The sequence below is a fragment of the Trichomycterus rosablanca genome, chromosome 12 (genome assembly GCF_030014385.1).
Source record: "Trichomycterus rosablanca isolate fTriRos1 chromosome 12, fTriRos1.hap1, whole genome shotgun sequence".
Classification (NCBI taxonomy): Eukaryota; Metazoa; Chordata; class Actinopteri; order Siluriformes; family Trichomycteridae; genus Trichomycterus; species Trichomycterus rosablanca.
The window spans coordinates 7755095-7773711 of record NC_085999.1 but is presented as its reverse complement, the minus strand read 5'-3'; the positions used below and the strand labels follow the sequence as shown (position 1 = coordinate 7773711).

The following is an 18617-nucleotide window of genomic DNA, read 5'->3' as shown; positions in this document are numbered from 1 at the left end:
AGAAGTACAGAAGACCTACTACAACATTCCATGTGAGTATCCTGGCTTAACATAAAATCTGTAATATCAATTTATATGCCTCACATCATCAACAATTTCTACTAGTTGAATTAAATGATGGGCAGATATTTACCTGGAAACTGTAATGTAGTTTCTGTGCATATCAACGTTTGGACATATTTTTGCTCTCTTTCTGCACGTTACCTCTACTGAAAACTACATGACTTCCAGATTTTTACATACTTCTGTATTTCTGTGGCAGACACTCGGTGTGACGTGTCGTGTTGCCGCCCAGTTAAAGCTGAAAATCTGGGAAAACGCCGCTCGTCGATGTACCAGTTTGGACTGAACGCAGTCTGACATTACTGCGCTTTAACGCTACACATAAACACATTTAAAACAAAAGACGGTTCCTGTAAGCTTCTCAAGTTTTGGAGTCTTTCGACAGCCAGTGTTAAGTGATTGTGGGCGAACTGTCAGGCAAATGCTGGTAAGTGTTTGTATTCTTCTTGCATCTGTCGATTTGCCATCCATTATACATTCAGATCAGGGTACCATCAGCAAACAGGCGCAAACGGGTTCAATGTAGATTCACAAACGCGCACAATTCAGTTCTAATGTGTCAGTGTAGCCGAAATTAATACAAGACAGATTGCACTTGTTATGTAACACTTTATATAGCTAAAAGCTGTACAAGCCCTATGCAGACTTAATAACTGTATAAACCCAATACAGATTTAATAGTTGTATAAACCCTATACAGACTTAAACGGTTGTATAAACCCTACACAGACTTAATAGCTGTATAAACTCTACATAGACTTAATAACTGTATAAACCCTACACAGACTTAAACGGTTGTATAAACCCTACACAGACTTAATAACTGTATAAACCCTACACAGACTTAATAACTGTATAAACCCTATACAGACTTAAATTGCTGTATAAACCCTATACAGACTTAATAACTGTATAAACCCTACACAGACTTAAACGGTTGTATAAACCCTACACAGACTTAATAGCTGTATAAACCTTATACAGACTTAATAACTGTATAAACCCTACACAGACTTAAACGGTTGTATAAACCCTACACAGACTTAATAACTGTATAAACCCTACACAGACTTAATAACTGTATAAACCCTATACAGACTTAAATTGCTGTATAAACCCTATACAGACTTAATAGCTGTATAAACCTTATACAGACTTAGATAGCTGTATAAATACTACAGACTTATATAGCTGTGTAAACCCTTGGGTAACAGAGTGGCTGTTGTTATAGCTGAAAAGATCAGGGGTCACTCTATGGTAATACCATTTGTTTTTGAAATAGGATGTCCAACAAGCTCTTCTTGGTTAGGCGTCTAACTACTTTTGGCTATATATTGAACTATAAAAGGTAAAATAGACTGTTTTTATTAAATAAAAATTAAAAGAACAATAGTCAAACACAGTATAAAGACCATGTAGAATAAATACAGCAGATATAAAAAGTCTACACATTTCACACACCTGTTTTCTGATATAAAAAACAGACAAGATAAATCATTTCTAAAAAGACTGAATGACTGAAACCCAGAAACCGAATGCTGTTATAAAATAAAACAGGTGCTGCAACGTAGTATTTGTTTACAGGGGTGCAGATTTATGCAACCACATTTTTTAACACCCTCCCCCCTTCTTTTATTTAAAAATAAGGTTTTCCAATGAAATTGCACAGATAGGTTACATTAAAGGTGAAAAAAGTTCTTACATTTTTCATACTGGTTTAAATTTTACATCACAAAACCTGGCATTATGACAGGAGTGTGTAGACTTGTTTATATCCACTTATGTTGTTTGGTGGAAAGACAGACTTTTTAACAGCTGGATGCCTAAACTGGACTGCTGTCATTAGATAACTGGCTAAATCTACAGCTGCAATTAAAAGTTTGGGCACCTCTGTTTTTTAAATGAAAATAAATAAACAAACTCTGCTGCAAAGTATTATAGTCCACATATAGTGTACTAAACTTGAAGTAACTATATTAAGAGTAATACAAAAAATGGCTAAAATGGAATGCTCCTCCAGTTTTAAAGCCTTCAAAATAAATTTACTTATCCGTCCTGTTAGGATTCATTAGGCAGGTCAAGATAATTGGTAACTGACCTTTTTACAGCGTAATTTATTTGACTCTTTAAACCTTGTGTTAATACTTAATCATGGACTCTTCTAGGCAGCTTACTGGTGGTCTGAAATAAAGCTTAACGATGTCTACAAAATGAATGAAAAGTTTTAATAACATGAAAGGACTGTTAAAAGACACCAAAGTTTCCAGCTCACAACTTTGTGTCTGAAATCTCATTAAAATATCAGTTAAGGAGACATATAAAAGAAGTAGAACTACTTTTATGTTGGACAAAAAAGCCAAGCAAACTCATATGACAGCAAAGGACCTGCATATATCAAAAGCAACCCATATAAAACCTTACACACAGCCACATCACAAATGTTAAACTGCAAAATGTCTAAAATGTCAGAGGCATTTTGGAAAGGTTTTTTGGACTGACAGTGGCCAAAATTGACAAAACAACATTTGGAGATGTAAAATGCAGCATTTAATTTGGCAGCTGTTAGGCATGGGAGTGTGATAGGCTGTGGAACAGGATATATTGCATTGCTAGGAGGAACAGATTTCAGGAATGCTGGAAGCTAATGTCACAATCAGGAGCTGAAGATAAAAAGCTTTTACAGAACAACATTCACCATGAACTAAGATTCTGGTCCTTACAGCTCCATGACTGGATAGGTTGTGGTTAAGGAAAATGGTATTTACTGGAGGTGATGCATGTTTTTATAAGGATTATTCATAAACTGGGCTTGGTTTTTGTGGCTGGGTGTTTATGTTGTTGACTTGTGGGTGAGATTTTTCCTGACAGTGAAGAAGTAAGGGAAGCTGACTGACACTAGTTACACTGAGGTGCAGAATTTAGGAAACAAAATAGGAGGGACAGGAAAACAGGGTGTTTTCAACAAAAATATAGACGGCTAAAATATAGAGGGTTAGTTTCTTCTTTTCCTAAGATTGCTTCTGATGCTATTCATTTACTTCTATGGATTTATTGCTCTTTTTCTTTCTTCCCCTTAATTTAGTTGATTTAGATCATTCATTAGATCATTCTGGAATGAAGAAGCAACGCCCAGAAGAAAAAAAGGAAATTAGCAAAGCTGCTCAAACCCAGAATATCAAATTGGTGAGTTAGTGCAGGGGAGCTGATGTACTTACAACATAAGGTAAGCCTGCTTTTTCACAAAGCTTTAATATGTAACTAAGTATATTGGACTTTTGTATTTGTATTTACACATTTAAACACAATTTTTGTGTTTGGAAATGGGAATTTCTTAAACTTAAATCTACAGTATGTAACTTGAGAATGTGAAAATTAGACCACGCTGGGAGAAATATGTTATCACTAGGTACTCCTAGACAAATATTTTGTGATGCAATAACTAATTAGTGGGTGAAAGTTACGCAATGAGGTATGATGCATTTATCAACAAAATTCTACCAAATCTATTTTAATTGCACTGTCATTTAACACAGAAACATTTTCAGGATGATTTATGATATACTCTTAAACATTATAAAAAATTCATTTGTTCACTCAATTATGCTTTAAGAAAAACCTCCTAAAATCCTTTCAGATAAATTAGGCAGGGGTTCTCAACCTTTTTATAACTCCACTACAACCTCACTCCTATCTGTGGTTGCTGTTCTTCCCAGTAAGAAACTGTAATAAAGTAAATAAGTTTCTCATGTAAGTATTAACAAGTCATTTATACTCTTCATGTAGCTTTTCATGACCACGAAAGGAGCTCCAAACTAAATAAATAGCTTATACAGAAATGGTCATGCCAAACATTTGAATATTTTTTTAATATTCCATATCTAAACCTAAATTGCTTAGAATCCCATGTTAACTGTAGTAAAGATCTCCAGTCTTGGGTGACCTTAAGGTTGAGAACCGTTTTGTCCTGAGAACCGAGTTAAAGTAAAAGCAGAACACTTTTTAAAAACTTGTTATTTTCCTCCACAGTGAATACCATACTAAGTCAGTTCTCTACAGTGATGAAAATGGAGGATTTGGACTATGAAAACTACACCTATGACTATTTGGAGTACGGAGATTTTGAGGAGGTAAAACCAGAGGGTTATGTCCAGAAACAGGCTTTGCATATTACTTCTGTAATCGTCTACTCCTTGGCATTTGTTATTGGTGTAATTGGGAATGGCATTGTGATCTGGTTGACTGCATTCAAAATCAAACGGACAGTTAACACTGTATGGCTGCAAAACCTGGCCATTGCCGATTTCATATTTGTTCTTTTCTTGCCTTTCTCCATTGATTATGTGCTACGTGACTTTAATTGGGTCTTTGGTCAGGATATGTGCAAACTAAACTCTTTTGTGTGTACTGTGAACATGTATGCCAGTGTCCTATCCCTCACTGTGCTCAGTCTGGATCGCTACATCTCTCTGGTACACCTAAGGTGGTGCCAAAAGTTCCGTACTGTGCAAATGGCCTGGATTGTATGTTTGCTGATCTGGGTTGTGTCTGCTCTAATAAGCAGTCCGGCTCTGATTTTTCGAGAAACAATAAATTACCAACAAAAGGTTGTATGTTTTAATAACTTCCATAATGTGGATAGACATATTGCTATGATTAGACATATTGCCATGGTGACTCTCCGCACTACAGTTGGCTTCCTGCTACCGTTTCTTACAATCAGCATGACTGCTATACTGCTGGCCATAAAAATGAAGTCCAACACAATTCACATTTCCAGTTTCTCCAGAATGGTCCTTGCTGTTATTGTGGCTTTCTTCCTCTGCTGGGCACCATTCCACACCTTTGGCCTAATGGAGTTGAGTCTGCACACCTCACCCGACCTACACCGCGCCATGTCTGTGGGGTTTCCTCTGGCTACCAGCCTTGCTTTCTTCAACAGCTGTGTTAACCCATTGCTCTATGGGCTGTTTCGTAAGAAAATGTGGGCAATTCTTAAGACATCCTGCTTAAGCCTTACAAAGAGCTCACTGCGAGAGCTCAGTGAGAACCTGTCTGCCACAGAGTCTGTGTTAATTCGTGCAAGCTGTTCACCTGAGGAAGCTGCAGCCAGCACTACAGTCTGAAGGCCAGAATTCTAAAGCATCAACAAACTGTACATAAACTTAGAATAGACTTTGGTTTATTATATTAACATGTCTCATCATAAAAAATACACAAATATTTTATATTTAAAGTATTTTTATATATTTACAAAGAATGTTAATACGTTTTTGTACTTGTGTTAATAACTGTATTTTATATATAATATATTTTTTAAACTAGTTAGAGCTATGTTTGATATATTTTGACAATGCTGTTGCTTGCACAGATTCATTATCATCAGATCCTGGAACCCTAACATCATCAATGCGACAAAATGAAAAAAGAATCTTTTGGTGTTATTCACGGATCTTCAGTGTTATTCATTATCAACACATGTTCTGCCTGCTTACATTTCGCAAATCTGACTTATGCTAAAAATGTAATTTTTCATTAAATTAAACCAGACTTCTTATAACCTGTTTGTAATTTTTGCTTCAGATGTTTATGACAAAAAAGAAAGAAAAATTAAACTGTCATTTGTTTCATGTTTATTCATTTGCAATCGAGACTAAAAGTATGTTTTGGATTAGTAATGTATGGAATAGCACGGCCACATGTACTTTTCCATTCATTTTTATTCATAAACAAGCATTATATAAAATATAGAATATGTAATCACTTACAAGGGAATGCAAATATTTGTAACTAAAAACTGTTATAAAGGTGCTATAAAACAAGGCATTTCTTTAACTCATCCTGAATAATACTATAATAAAATGCATCTGTATTGCAACACACAATATGTTCCACATCTCCAGATTGTGGCTTAGTAATGTCACTTTTCTGTCCAAATTGACTTAGATTCTCCATCTGAATGAGCTATGTTGCTATTTCTCATTAAGTGCCAGAGTTAGATTTCCTAACAAACACGTGAGTCACCACAGAATAGAATTTTCCATCTGCTTCAAGAGTCAAAAAGCAGAACAGATTATGCTTGCATATTGTACTAATCTTAACCTTTTTAATTACTAAAAAAGAGGAAAGAAAGTTCACCAGTGAAACCCATAGCAAAGCTGCTGCTCTTAAAATGTTTGAATGGTCTTATATATGGTAAGTTTAACTAATTTTATTAGTTAATTATGCACTTATATTATACACATAAAACTGGAACCACCATTAGCCAGTGATGCTTTATCTCCCTCTTGTGAGAATTCTAAGTCTACGAGTTCTTTACTGAAATTCTTGTAGACTATGAAGTAGACCTAAGCTATTGTTACAACCAAATGACAGACTATATTATGCTACAGAGAAATGTTCATTTTAGTAAGATAATTGCCCAACATCTTCTCTACCTGATTTTTGACTTTTCCACAGAAAAAATAATGCCAGCTTTTAAAGGGAGATTTGATTAATTCAACATGTCCCAATATTTAACCTTTACCTGTTCTCTCTCTGGTTTTAGCAAAATGTTTAGCAGTGAAAAGCTGAGCTGCCTTGCTGTTCTTTCCAGCAGACATGGACAACTAAAAATTTCTTAAATGTTTCCCGCAGGTACCTACCTGCCAACCTGGCCTGTATTTTAATTGCAACCTACAGTCTGAAGGCCAGCATTCTAAAGAATCAGTAATCTGTCAATAAACTTAGAATAAACTAGAATAGAAAAATACAGATTTTATATTTAACGTACTTTTATATATTTATGAAGAATCTTTAATAATCTTTTGGTGCATATGCGCCCGCAAGACATGAACACATAACTCAGTGTTGATCTTGATCTTAGAATGCAATCAATTGCTTTCGTAATGTTTTTAATTCTTACTAAGGGCGGCTCAGTGGGTAGCACTGTTGCCCCACAGCAAGGTGGTCTTGGGTTCGATTCCCAGGTGGAGCGGTCCGGGTCCTTTCTGTGTGGAGCTTGCATGTTCTTCCTGTGTCTGTGTGGGTTTCCTCCGGGAGCTCTGGTTTCCTCCCACAGTCCAAAGACGTGCAAGTGAGGTGAATTGGAGACACAAAATTGTCCATGACTGTGTTTGACATTGAACTTGTGAACTGATGAATCTTTTTGAACGAGTAACTATCTGTCCGGTCATGAATATAACCAAAGTGTGGAAAACATGATGTTAAAATCCTAATAAATAAATTCTTACTATAGCGTAGCTTTTAAAATGCCTAATATAATTGCTGTGCATGAATGCATTTTTTCCCCACATTTCGTTGCATATGTGATGGCCAAGGCAATAACCACCGCATACATATTTTATACTGTGTTTTACTGTTACATTTTGTGAATATGAACTGACATTGAATTGTAAAGAGATTTTAGGTTTGAAGGGGGTAAAGGGACAAAGCTGTTGTCTCTTGAACCAAACATAACTAAGCAGTGAGAGCTTAAAAGAGGAAAAACAACCAAGCAGAAATAGAGCTGTTTAATCATGCAGTGACATGTTATAACCCAAGCATGGCTATATAAAACAAGATTTAATTTTGAACTATAATAAAAAATGTATAGTTCTCTGTAAAGGTGTCCTTATCTGAGAAAACCTGCCCACCACACAGAAGTAAATAATGTCTGTATTCATGGTAACAACTTTTTGATGTGTAAAAAACAGCATCGGATTTCAATACTAGTTTTATATTTGTATTGTGCATATTTTACATTGTATAGAGAAAACAATGTAAGGTGATAAGAAAGTGAAATTTAAACCTTTATAACCAAAGGGTGACATTAAAGTTTTTTGTCCCTTTTACGATTTGACGAGGAGTTGGCAGTGCGTGGTCAATAAGAAGAAAGCGGAGCTGTTCTGTCATGCAGTGACTAACACACACACACACACACACACACACACACACACACACACACACACACACACACACACACACACACACTCTCGGAGACAGACACAACTTAGCCAGGCATCAGAGAGGAGGACGTGTAGTGCAGTCTGACTGACAAAATGCTCTGCAAGACAGACCCAACTCACTTTGCTCTTGCTGGAGATTTCAGGAGATCCGGTCCCTGTAACCCACAAAACTGTAACAGTTTGGTGAAATGGAAGCTCATGACGGATCATGATTTCTCCTGTAGTTAATACCTAGAGCAACTTCCAATATGGTAGGAGAGCTTGTTGTCGGGCTGTATGCTGTTGTCATGTCCTCGCAGTGCCGATAGTGGTGCTGTGAGGAGTCTACAGGACTGAACTAAAAAACAGCAGCCTAGTACTTCCAATGTTAGCTAAGGGTATGAAACGTTTTAATTCACTATAACTAGAAATAATGGCGCACGATTTTAAAAATCGGTATTTTTAGTAGCATATGGAGTAGCGATGCGTGGGTGGTGCAGCTGATTATATTTCCACAGTGTATCCGGAGTGAATACGCGCTACAGCCTGTACTAACCGAAGGTAAGCGCTACTCTCTTGCAGCCGGCCGGTCCAATACTGTCGTTGCCGGCAATTCAGTCGTCCAACGCGGCGCAATGTTTACTCGAGCGCCGAGGATTATGGACTTACTGCAGAATGCTGTTACTGTTAGTACAGCTCACAGTGTTTAGTCCCTGTACCCACGTTACACCACATTTAATAAAGATTTAAATTATAATAATTGTAGGTTTGCAGTTTCTTATTTTTATTTTTTTTGTTTTTAAATTGGCTATGCTACAACTAGCAAAGCTAGCTAACCGTTTTGTTTTGATAGGTCTAAATGAGCAAGGCCTCAATTTGGCATTCTTTGTTTAATACGATTAATAAACTTATTTACGGCATTTGGTTAAAAATAGTAGCGTGACGAGCCTGTTTAAAATGTTATCAATGTAACAGTATAGCTGCTTTGATATTAAAAGCAAAATAGTACTGTGTGTATCTGTTTCCTGGATACGGATGCTTTGTTTTTAGCACTGTTAGCTCACTAGCTGGGGCTGTGTTCCAAACAGTTTACTCCCGTACTATAAATACTTTTATATTTGTAACTACCCTTTTGGATGTGTACTAAAGGCACAGACTATGTAGTACTGTATGATGTGATTTAGGACGCGGGCTGTGTGGTTATTTATATCTGCTGACCTAACGACAGAGCTAACGATTCCAAAATATGTCACCGCTAGCTAACAGACTACCCTATTTAAACTAAAATAAAATGCACAACGTTAAAAGTAAATAAAATATTTTAGTTGTGTTATCAGCATATTTGTCCGACTGTACTTGGCCAAACAGTGTGGGCGTATTATACATTTTTTACGGTTCAATTCATGACCAAGATCCTTTTTTAGTAACATAATCATTCAAACTAATGAAATAAATACAAAATAAAAGGGAATAGCAAATATTTACATCTAAATATATATATATATATAGCTAATGTGTGCATTACTTGTTTTGTGTTTCAAAGTGAACGAGGATCAAATAGTGTCTATAATTAGTAATGTTATTGAATGTTAATTTTGTGTCAGTCTTAATTGTGCATACATGTTTTATTTCACTTTTGTGTTTGTGTAGTGTAAAAGTTAGTACCTCACAAACTTATAACATTTGCACTTTTATTATTATTGTTTTTATAAACTACCCAGAGTGGTTCATTACAAATTTAAGTTGATTTCAATACAGCTGCAGGATTTGGATGGATGGATGGATGGATGGATGGATGGATGGATGGATGGATGGATGGATGGATGGATGGATGGATGGATGGATGGATGGATGGATGGATGGATGGATGGATGGATGGATGGATGGATGGATGGATGGATGGATGGATGGATGGATGGATGGATGGATGGATGGTCGGTCGGTCGGTCACACATAGACTGTCGTATTAAATTGTGCTGTTAGGGCAATAATGCTGTTTGCATATAAAACAATGTACACGTTAGTACATTTGTAAATACATGAGTTTCAGAATATAACTGGCTGTAAAAGTTTAAAAAGCACTTTATTAGTCCATAATAAACGTACTTCTCTTTCATTGCACTGTACCCTACTGAACAAAGTGGTACGTGTCAAAATCCAGAACTACTCATGCCAGTCCTAGGTCCTTTCTTGTGAACTCTCCTTCTCAGCTTACACTATAGGTTTTCTATGAGGTTTAGATCAGGGGAATGTGATGTTCATGGCAGAACCTTGATTTTATGATAATTAAGCCATTTTTTGTTGATCTAGACCAGGGGTCATCAAACTACGGCCCGATGCTTTAATTTGACCGGCCCCTTTAACCACAGCAGCAATACAGCTGGCTGAGTCGGGGCAAGTTTTGAAATGTTTTAACGTCCTGCTCCCGGAGATCAACGCATTTATGCATCCAAAATCAAAACTCAAGCACATTGTTTAATTTTTATGCTTCTCTTTCCATTGCTCCCCAATCTCAATAAAACATGAACTCAAAGTAACTACCGTTTTCGGGAGCATCTACATCTGTGTGCAGACTTTTTCGAAGTTGAAACACCTTAAATCTCCAACCAGATCCAGACTCACTGATCAACATTTATTAGCTATTATGACTGGCAGTAACAAATATGGAACCTGACGCTTACTCTCGTCAGGCAAAAACAGGCTCACAGTTCACACTGATTTTTTAAGGAAACACTGTATGAGGTAGGATAATGGAAATTACTAAAAAATATAAAATTTCTGCATTATCATTATGAACTACAATTATACAAAGCACAGACAATACATCCAGTATACATAGTAAATAGCTTTTTGGGGGTGTGTTTACTATTTCACCTGCGGTCCGGCCCCCCGAAACACTGAAGAACAGTAATCCGGCCCTTTGGTTAAAAAGTTTGAGAACCCCTGATCTAGACAGTTTTCGAGGTAGACAGATTTCGATTTAAAATGCCCTGATATTTCATGGAGTCCACAATGCCATGTACCCTAAGTTTCCAGGGCCTTTGGAGGAAAATTAGTCCCTTAACATCACAGACCCTTTACTATACTTAACACTGGGCATCAGGTTCTTTTTTAGTGTAGTCATCTTTTTTTAAAATATCAATTTTTGATTCATCTGACCATAGAACATGGTCCCAGTTGAAGTGGCAGTAGCTTTTAGCAAACTCCAGTCGCTTATGTTTGTGGATTGATGACAGTAAATGCTTTTTCCTGGCAGGCCTTTTAAATAATCTTGAATTGACACCTGATGGTAGTTTGGGAGATTTGGTGACCAATATGCTATTTTTTCTGTTACTTTCTGTTGCTTTGCCTTTCTTACCATCTTTCTTACACTTCTAGTTGACTTTTAAATTATTGCCCTTACTGTAGACATTTTTATGTAAGTAGCTATTTTTCTTGCCACTTTTTTTATTTGAATTGTGCATTCTTTTGTCTGTCCTATGTTGAAAAATGACTAGAAGAATATGACTGTCACCTCATATATTTACCATAGGCAAACAGGAAGTCATTGATTACTAATTACTACTCCTAGATCAACATTTAAAAAGTAAATATAACTGTAAAATGCTTCAGTTACATTTAAATGATGTAGTTTTGTGAAAGTTATTTTCTTATGAGTTTCTGTCTCTAAAAAAGTTCAACAAACTGTTTTTTCTTATTTTTTCAGTTTGAGATGAATTCATCAGATGATTGTTGTGAGTCTACAGTTAATGGTTAACTATACACTCTTTTTTACCCTTTTTTGTCAGCTGATGTTTTCAAGAACCAGAGTCACGTGATGTATGAGGGGAAACACATACACTTCTCGGAGGTGGACAATAAGCCTTTGTGCTCATACAGCCCAAAACTTTGCAAGCAGCGCAGACTAAATGGATACGCCTTCTGTATACGACATGTTTTAGAAGACAAGACCGCTCCCTTCAAACAGTGTGAATATGTGGCCAAGTACAACAGCCAGCGATGCACCAACCCCATCCCCAAAGCTGAGGACCGCAGGTGAGTTGTTTTACTTGGCATTTATTTACATGCCTTGTGTGTACGCCTATACACTGCATCAGATTCAAGCCTTTATTATTATCTGAAAACAAGTAGTTCAGGTGTGCATGTCACAGATAGTTAGATAGATAGATAGATAGATAGATAGATAGATAGATAGATAGATATTTTTGTACCATTTAAATACATTCTTGGAACCTACAAAACAGGACGTCTTCCTTAGCTGGCTGACTAACAGTGCATTCACACTAGACTCCCTTGTGCAGGTGAACCACATATTAGTACCTGAGACCAGACCTAGGCTTAAAAAGTGCTGTAATCTAATCACTGTAGCATGTAATTCAGAAAACCCAGAGAGCCACTGTAGCATGTGATTTGGAAAAGAAAAATACTATTATTTTATTTAATAACAGTTTGATGATATTATTATAATTGCTTACATTTTTAATTTTAGATACTGTAACAGCCACTTGCAAGTTCTGGGCTTTATTCCCAAGAAGGAGCGTAAGAAGAAACAGGATGCGCTGGATTCTGTAGCACTGAACATCACCGTCCCCTCTCTGGCACTCAGAGTCTCCAATGGTCTGGATGTTTTGCCTCCGTCTCCACCGTGTACCCGCCTGACCCCCCTAACATTGCCTGACCCACACCTGCTTGACCCCTTTGCCTTCTTCGAGGAGGACTTGGATGGATCGGATAACACCACACACAAGGACGCTCTCCTTAAGAAAAAAACTGCGAGTCGGCTAGCGCTCAGTCAGCATGGGTCAGTTCACGACAGTGACAGTACTCCCCCCACATCGGAGCTGTTAACATTTGGCAAGGTGGCCGGCACATTACCCAAATCTCCACACCTCACAACACCAGCACCTCCACCACCACCACCACCCCCACCCCAGCATGCTGGTGTCTCCACTTACAAGCAGGGGGCAGCACAGGCTGTGCTATGCAAGCAAGCGCCACCTCAGCCTGGTGCCTCACAGCTGCCCTCTGTGCCTCAATCAGCAGGCCAGCAGTTTCGCAAAACCTTCCTCACAGCCCCCAGTCAACTACCTACTGGTGCCCAGGAGTGCCCACAGAGACATGGAGTGGTCATGCGTCCCACTGCCTTTACAGCGCCTCCTGCCTGTCTGTCGAGGCTACAACATCTGGTGCAGCTCTGTGCCCAAAGACATAAAGAGCACAAAGACCTCTTCCCTCATCTTGGTATGTTCTACTAGATTATGCATACATACAAACACCAACAGGTCAGAATAGTGAGAGATTAAGATGTGCATTTTATCATCAACCTTGAGTCATAATTTATAAAATATTTCATTTGTTTGTTCTAATTTGGAGTAAACTCTACTTTAATACCACAATCTGCATTAAATTCATGTAATCTCTTTACAAAGTCCTGAATGGCCTTCTGTTTATTAGAATTGAACTGTATAGAGCACTTAATGGCTAATGAAACAACATCTATGAAGCAAGACTTTAATGTCTGGCTGCTTAAAATGACTGTAGTTTCTAATAAAAAGTTGTTATGCTTTGAGGGGGGAGTGTGTGCATTAAATCACATTTGTCTTGATGTTTAGACTGAGTAATTCTGTGGTCACAGCAATAGTAACAGCATTTATCAAAATTCTTCATCATAAAACTGCTGTTAAAAACCACCAAAAAGACACAATCCTGTTAAAAGTAGTTAATAGTTACATATAAATGTATTACCTATCATCAGTACTCCCTACAACTGTGCACAGGGCTAGACTGGTCTGAAGACAGTGCTGATGAGGATGAAATAGAGGGGAGAATTCCTTTATTCTCGAAGACCTGGAGGCTTCAAGATAAAAGTCCTGACCACCAGTAAGGAACATTTATTACAAACCACTATAATGTTTTGGAGCATGCTGAAGAGTTGTGATTGAAAAATGTTGTAATATATTAGGCTTATTGGAACCACTGGCCCATTTAGGGTTTGGTTACCTATTACCATGAGTAAGTTTAAAAAGCAAAAGTACTTGATACCCATCATAAATGATTTTATAATAGTTCTGCCAGTTCTAATAATGGACATTGCTTTGTATCTCAGCGCTGGTAATGAACATGTGGAGCCTCGGCAGTCTCGGCTGGCTGGACTATGTTCGTACCTACAGGACCGCTACAAGCACCTCTGCAGGCAGGAAAGAGCTGCCACTCGTCACAAGAGATACAGATATGCCTTCAGGAAAGCTCTGCTTCATGCAGCCAGCAAGGACCCTGACTGCACGGGAGAACTTATCCAGCAGCTGAGCAAAACTTCACACACTTCTGATAGGTATTGGAAGCTGCTGATTGTGTGTGTGTGCGCGTGAGAGAGTGAGCTGTGTAAGATAGATGTTGGATGTGTTTTTGATGGAAAGTTGTGTGTGTTTTTCAGGCCTGAGATACAACAGAAAGTCAAAAAATCAGTGTGTACGGGGAATACAAAAGGTCAACCCTGCAGTAACCCATCTCTTCCTTTTACTCAGAACTGCTTTCAACGTATCCTTTCATCATTTACACAGCAGTATGGCAAAATACAAGTGTATTAACCTAACAGTATATGTTTCCAATGTACCATGAAATTCATGTTATTTAAATACTGACAGACATCTGTTCTTGAACTGGCCCTACCTGGAGATATAGAGCCTAATCTTTGTTGTTCCTCAACGGTGTTGTATTGTAGATATCCTGCTAAATCGTTCACAGCAGCTCTTCTCCAGTTGTACAGCTCGATTTGCTGATGGCCAGCAGTGCTCTGTCCCAGTTTTTGATATCATACACCAGACGCCTCTCTGTGACGAACACGCCAAGAAAATGGTGATTTTATTGTTTAACAGTCTGCATCACACACACTTTCATATTTTAAGAAAAAAAGTCTAGCTCAATCTTGCACACGTACCTGCATTGGTAAGGATTGATCTTTTAGAGAGCTGCTGTATTAAGGCTGTTTATGGAGAATGGCCTTAAAAATAAAGAAGTAGCAGTTGGTATAAATGAATACACTTAGCAGTATTGCCTTAGCAGGTGCAAAACATAGAGGAGTAATATAGTTATCACCAGTTATCAGCCTAAAAGCTACAGGATCTTCGTGACCAGTTTAAACCCCATCTTTGGTCAATGTCTGTGATATATCCATCTTATGTCTGCATGGACTACCTCTGGGAACGTTTATACATTTTTGCAGTTTTAAGATAGGCATGAAGAGCCGCCAGGTGGCGCAGCGGGATATTCTGCTAGCACACCAGTGCTGGGATTTTGAACTGTACGAGTTTGCAAGCACATTTGTGAGCTTGTGTGTATAGAAAGGTTCAGCTGGCAAACTCTCTCAAGCATGCTGATTTGCCCAGTGACCCTGCATAAGCTGCAACTGATTGACCACTATAAAGTTCAGCACCGTTCATGTACGTAATCTTTTTAAACTAGATGCAGGTGGACATGTCGAAGTTCATAAAATGAGGACAGCTGGGATATTCAGAGAACTGTCAGTGTGGAAATGTCACAGTTAGTGTCTGGTTTGTAACGTGATGTGTGTATTCACACAGGATAATTTCCTTCGTGGGGACAGTAACAGGCGGGTGCAACAACGACGGCCTCGGAAAAAGACCAAACCACCAGCGTTAACAAAGAAACACAAAAAGAAGCGAAGAAGAGTCGTGCGGCGCCCTCAAAAGCCCATCCCTCCAGCTTTGCCGCAGGGCAATTTGCCCATGCCACCTACATTAGCATCACAAAGCCATCATGCCAGCATCAGGTACCCACACTAACACACACCTCCCCAACTTTATGTACATGTTTTCAGACGTTTCTAGCATGGGCAGTTTCCCTGATTTCATGCTTTCTCTGTTACTAGGAGTCCCTCTACACCTGACCTCAGTGCAGATGAACTTCCTGATGACATTACTACCGACATAGCAGACATTCCTAACGATCTGGAGTTGAATCAGGAGGACTTCTCGGATGTGCTGCCCAGACTGCCAGATGACCTTCAGGACTTTGACCTGTTTGAGGGTACAAGAAGACACTCGCACATCTTGCTATTATTATTCATTATTAAATGTTACGTTTCTTCAAATTCACACCTTATCATCATATTAGATCTTTGATCATCAGCTTTAATTAAATGAATGATTCATGACCAGGATAAAGTGGTGGTTTAAAGAAAATAATAATTATAGCAAAAATATGCACATAAAATGACCTAACATCACCTAACATCGTGCATCCTGTGACTCAATCTCTGGTTTTGGTGTTTAGGTAAAAACGGTGAGTTGCTGCCCACTACTGAAGAGGCAGAGGAGCTTGTTCGGGCGCTACAGGCCATGGGCTCGTATACTGACTCCTTGGTTTGTTTGAACTCCATGGCTGAATTGGCTCCAACTGATGACCATCGTGCCATGAGCGTCTTCTCTGGCTCTGGAGTTACGGCGGCAGCCATGGGCGACCTTTTAAACAGCAGAATAACATCAGACACTTTCCCCAACCTGGAATTGGAGGACAATCTTCTTCATCCATCAACAGATGAGCATTTTCCTCCATCCCTCTCATCTCAGCCACATCCAGTCACTGCTTCATCACCTGCCGCAGGCTCGACCCGGGCGCTGAACGACCGGACGTTTTCTCTTTCTTCTCTCTCTAAACCAGAGCCTGCACTGACCTCTTCTCCTCCAAACAGCCATTACAGCAGTGACCATGTTCCATCTCCCTACTGTGACCATATCTCCTCTCCTCATTCTGCCTCTTATCAGACTGAGCCTCCTCTCCTGCTGGAGGTGCCTCTCAACGGATTACCAGGCACTCCCCGCTCCTCCTGGAGCAACCTCGCCCTCTCCCTGACAGATCCAGTACAGTTTGGAAACCTCCTCACATCGGATGCTCATCTTCTCTCCACCTCTCTGTCCACACCTCCCTCCATCACACGCTCACCCCCTGCTCCATCGTCCACCTCCTCTCCAACAAACTCCCCCCGAGACCTGCTCAGCTCGAGCCAGCCCAAACTGCAGCTTCCACAATTCAGTGCAGCCTTCGGCCACCAACTGGCCTCCCACAGCGGCATCCCGAAAGACGTGCAGCCCAGCCACAGTTCCATGGCGCCCCCTACAGGCTTCACAGCCACCAGTGCCACCACTGCAAGTGCCAACAATTCAGCTCAGCCGAGCAAGTAAAAGAGAAGGATAGGTATACACCTAAACCAAGAGCAACATCATTTAAAAGCAGTGTGGGAGATTGGGATGGCTTTTTCTCTTGTGCTGAGTTCAGTGTCTCCGTTTCTAATTAAGCCCAGAACAGGTTAGGCTTACCACCAGTCACTATGTTACTGCCTCTCATCATATCACCCAAGCCTGGTTTATGCTTCATCAGAGAAGTCACTGTTTATTTGTTTAGTAGAATGATAATGAAAAGTTAGCACAGGTTCAATGAGCAAAAGAAGCAGTTTTTGGTATTACTGGGTACTGCTGAATTTACAGTCAGCATGGTGGCACAGTTTTAAGGTCCTGGGTACCCAGATTTGCTCTTTGCCTTTGGGAGCGTGTGTAAGACCCTGCCTGTGATGGATTGACTCCCTTTAGGACAGGATAATTAGGATGTTATGCAGGGTGAATAAATAAAATATAGAATAAGATCACCGTGGTTCATACATTATAGTATGAACACTGAACATTAACACAGTTGCTGCTGCACAAGTTTTATAATGCAGCACCTGGACAAATAAGCCCAATGGTTGTTATCAAGTTCAGAATTCTTTTGACTCTTAATTGATGGCCTGTACTTTTCGTGAAATGATCATTGTATTACAGTAATTTAATGGGGCTGTTAATAATGCTAGTCCACAACCACTGGAATCCAGGGCATCCTGTTCCAGCATTGCACCCAGTGCTTTCAGAAAAACCAGATCCACTATAAAGCAGTGCTAAAACATTTAAATGAATTTAAATTAATAATTTATTGTAAATGTTTTAAAATCTCTTAGACTAGGTATACAAGTATTAATTTATTCAAACATGTATACACCAGATACACCAAACAAACTCATTTGACCCACAGATATTGTCATTTGTACACTGGCTTCATTTAATTTGAATAAATAAACATTGTAAACAATTTTGCTCAAATATAAGGTATAGGTACAGGTATAAGGTATACCAAAAACTGTCCAGTTTTGTGCCCTTGTAGTAAATATATACTAGAGCTATATACTATAGCTACAGTGCTGCACTTAAGTCTTGTATGACTGGGGGGGAAAATAAGTCTTTACTAGCCAGTCTGTGCAGACGTGACATTTCCTCTCCACTGCCTCATCCCCACAGCTCCTTGCCCCAGGCCACCCAAAGGCTGCAGGATGCTGTTTAAATGAAGACATAAACCAGGCTTTACTCACCCACTCATAGAATCTCTCTGTGCTCTTTATAAACAACACTGAGTGTATCTACCAAACAACTTTTCTATTGCACTGTACATACTGAACTTTTTATGCAGACGCTCAGACGAAGCCGACTCAGTGAACCGATCCTGGGCTGTAGATTTCCTCTTCAGAGAACTCACAGACATGAGAACATACGAACCTGGTTACTCAAAGCAATAAAGATTATCAACATA

General features: G+C 38.9%; 2 protein-coding genes across 5 annotated transcripts; both read left to right on the top strand.

The window, feature by feature from the left end:
* Nucleotides 1-330: 330 nt before the first annotated feature.
* On the top strand, nucleotides 331-5620 carry cmklr2 (chemerin chemokine-like receptor 2). Of its 3 annotated transcripts, none has more exons than XM_063005828.1 (3): nucleotides 331-490; nucleotides 3146-3286; nucleotides 4090-5620. In XM_063005828.1, exon 3 carries the CDS (start codon nucleotides 4122-4124, stop codon nucleotides 5184-5186), a length of 1065 nt encoding a protein of 354 aa, XP_062861898.1. In that variant the 5' UTR covers nucleotides 331-490; nucleotides 3146-3286; nucleotides 4090-4121; the 3' UTR covers nucleotides 5187-5620. The 3 variants fall into 3 exon arrangements, with proteins under 3 accessions (XP_062861898.1, XP_062861900.1, XP_062861899.1); XM_063005830.1 differs by lacking the exon at nucleotides 331-490 and adding an exon at nucleotides 2689-2833; XM_063005829.1 differs by lacking the exon at nucleotides 331-490 and adding an exon at nucleotides 2689-3054.
* Nucleotides 5621-8351: 2731 nt separating this feature from the next.
* ino80da (INO80 complex subunit Da) lies at nucleotides 8352-18617 on the top strand. Of its 2 annotated transcripts, none has more exons than XR_010014159.1 (11): nucleotides 8352-8546; nucleotides 11774-12020; nucleotides 12475-13226; nucleotides 13763-13865; nucleotides 14092-14316; nucleotides 14419-14522; nucleotides 14707-14840; nucleotides 15566-15774; nucleotides 15874-16031; nucleotides 16278-17309; nucleotides 18498-18617. XR_010014159.1 is itself a non-coding variant. In XM_063005938.1 (11 exons), the coding sequence occupies exons 2-10, from the start codon at nucleotides 11803-11805 to the stop codon at nucleotides 17183-17185; spliced, it is 2811 nt and encodes a 936-aa protein (XP_062862008.1). In that variant the 5' UTR covers nucleotides 8352-8546; nucleotides 11774-11802; the 3' UTR covers nucleotides 17186-17198; nucleotides 18498-18617. The 2 variants fall into 2 exon arrangements, 1 of the variants encoding a protein (XP_062862008.1); XM_063005938.1 differs by having other exon boundaries at nucleotides 16278-17198.

What these genes read in the sequence shown, in the direction of transcription:
- cmklr2 (XM_063005828.1), top strand. Translation starts at nt 4,122, where the DNA reads ATGAAAATGGAGGATTTGGACTATGAAAACTACACCTATGACTATTTG.
- ino80da (XM_063005938.1), top strand. Translation starts at nt 11,803, where the DNA reads ATGTATGAGGGGAAACACATACACTTCTCGGAGGTGGACAATAAGCCT. An exon ending in AGACCTCTTCCCTCATCTTG is followed by an intron (nt 13,227 to 13,762) that starts GTATGTTCTACT and finishes AACTGTGCACAG; the next exon opens with GGCTAGACTGGTCTGAAGAC. An exon ending in GATAAAAGTCCTGACCACCA is followed by an intron (nt 13,866 to 14,091) that starts GTAAGGAACATT and finishes TTTGTATCTCAG; the next exon opens with CGCTGGTAATGAACATGTGG.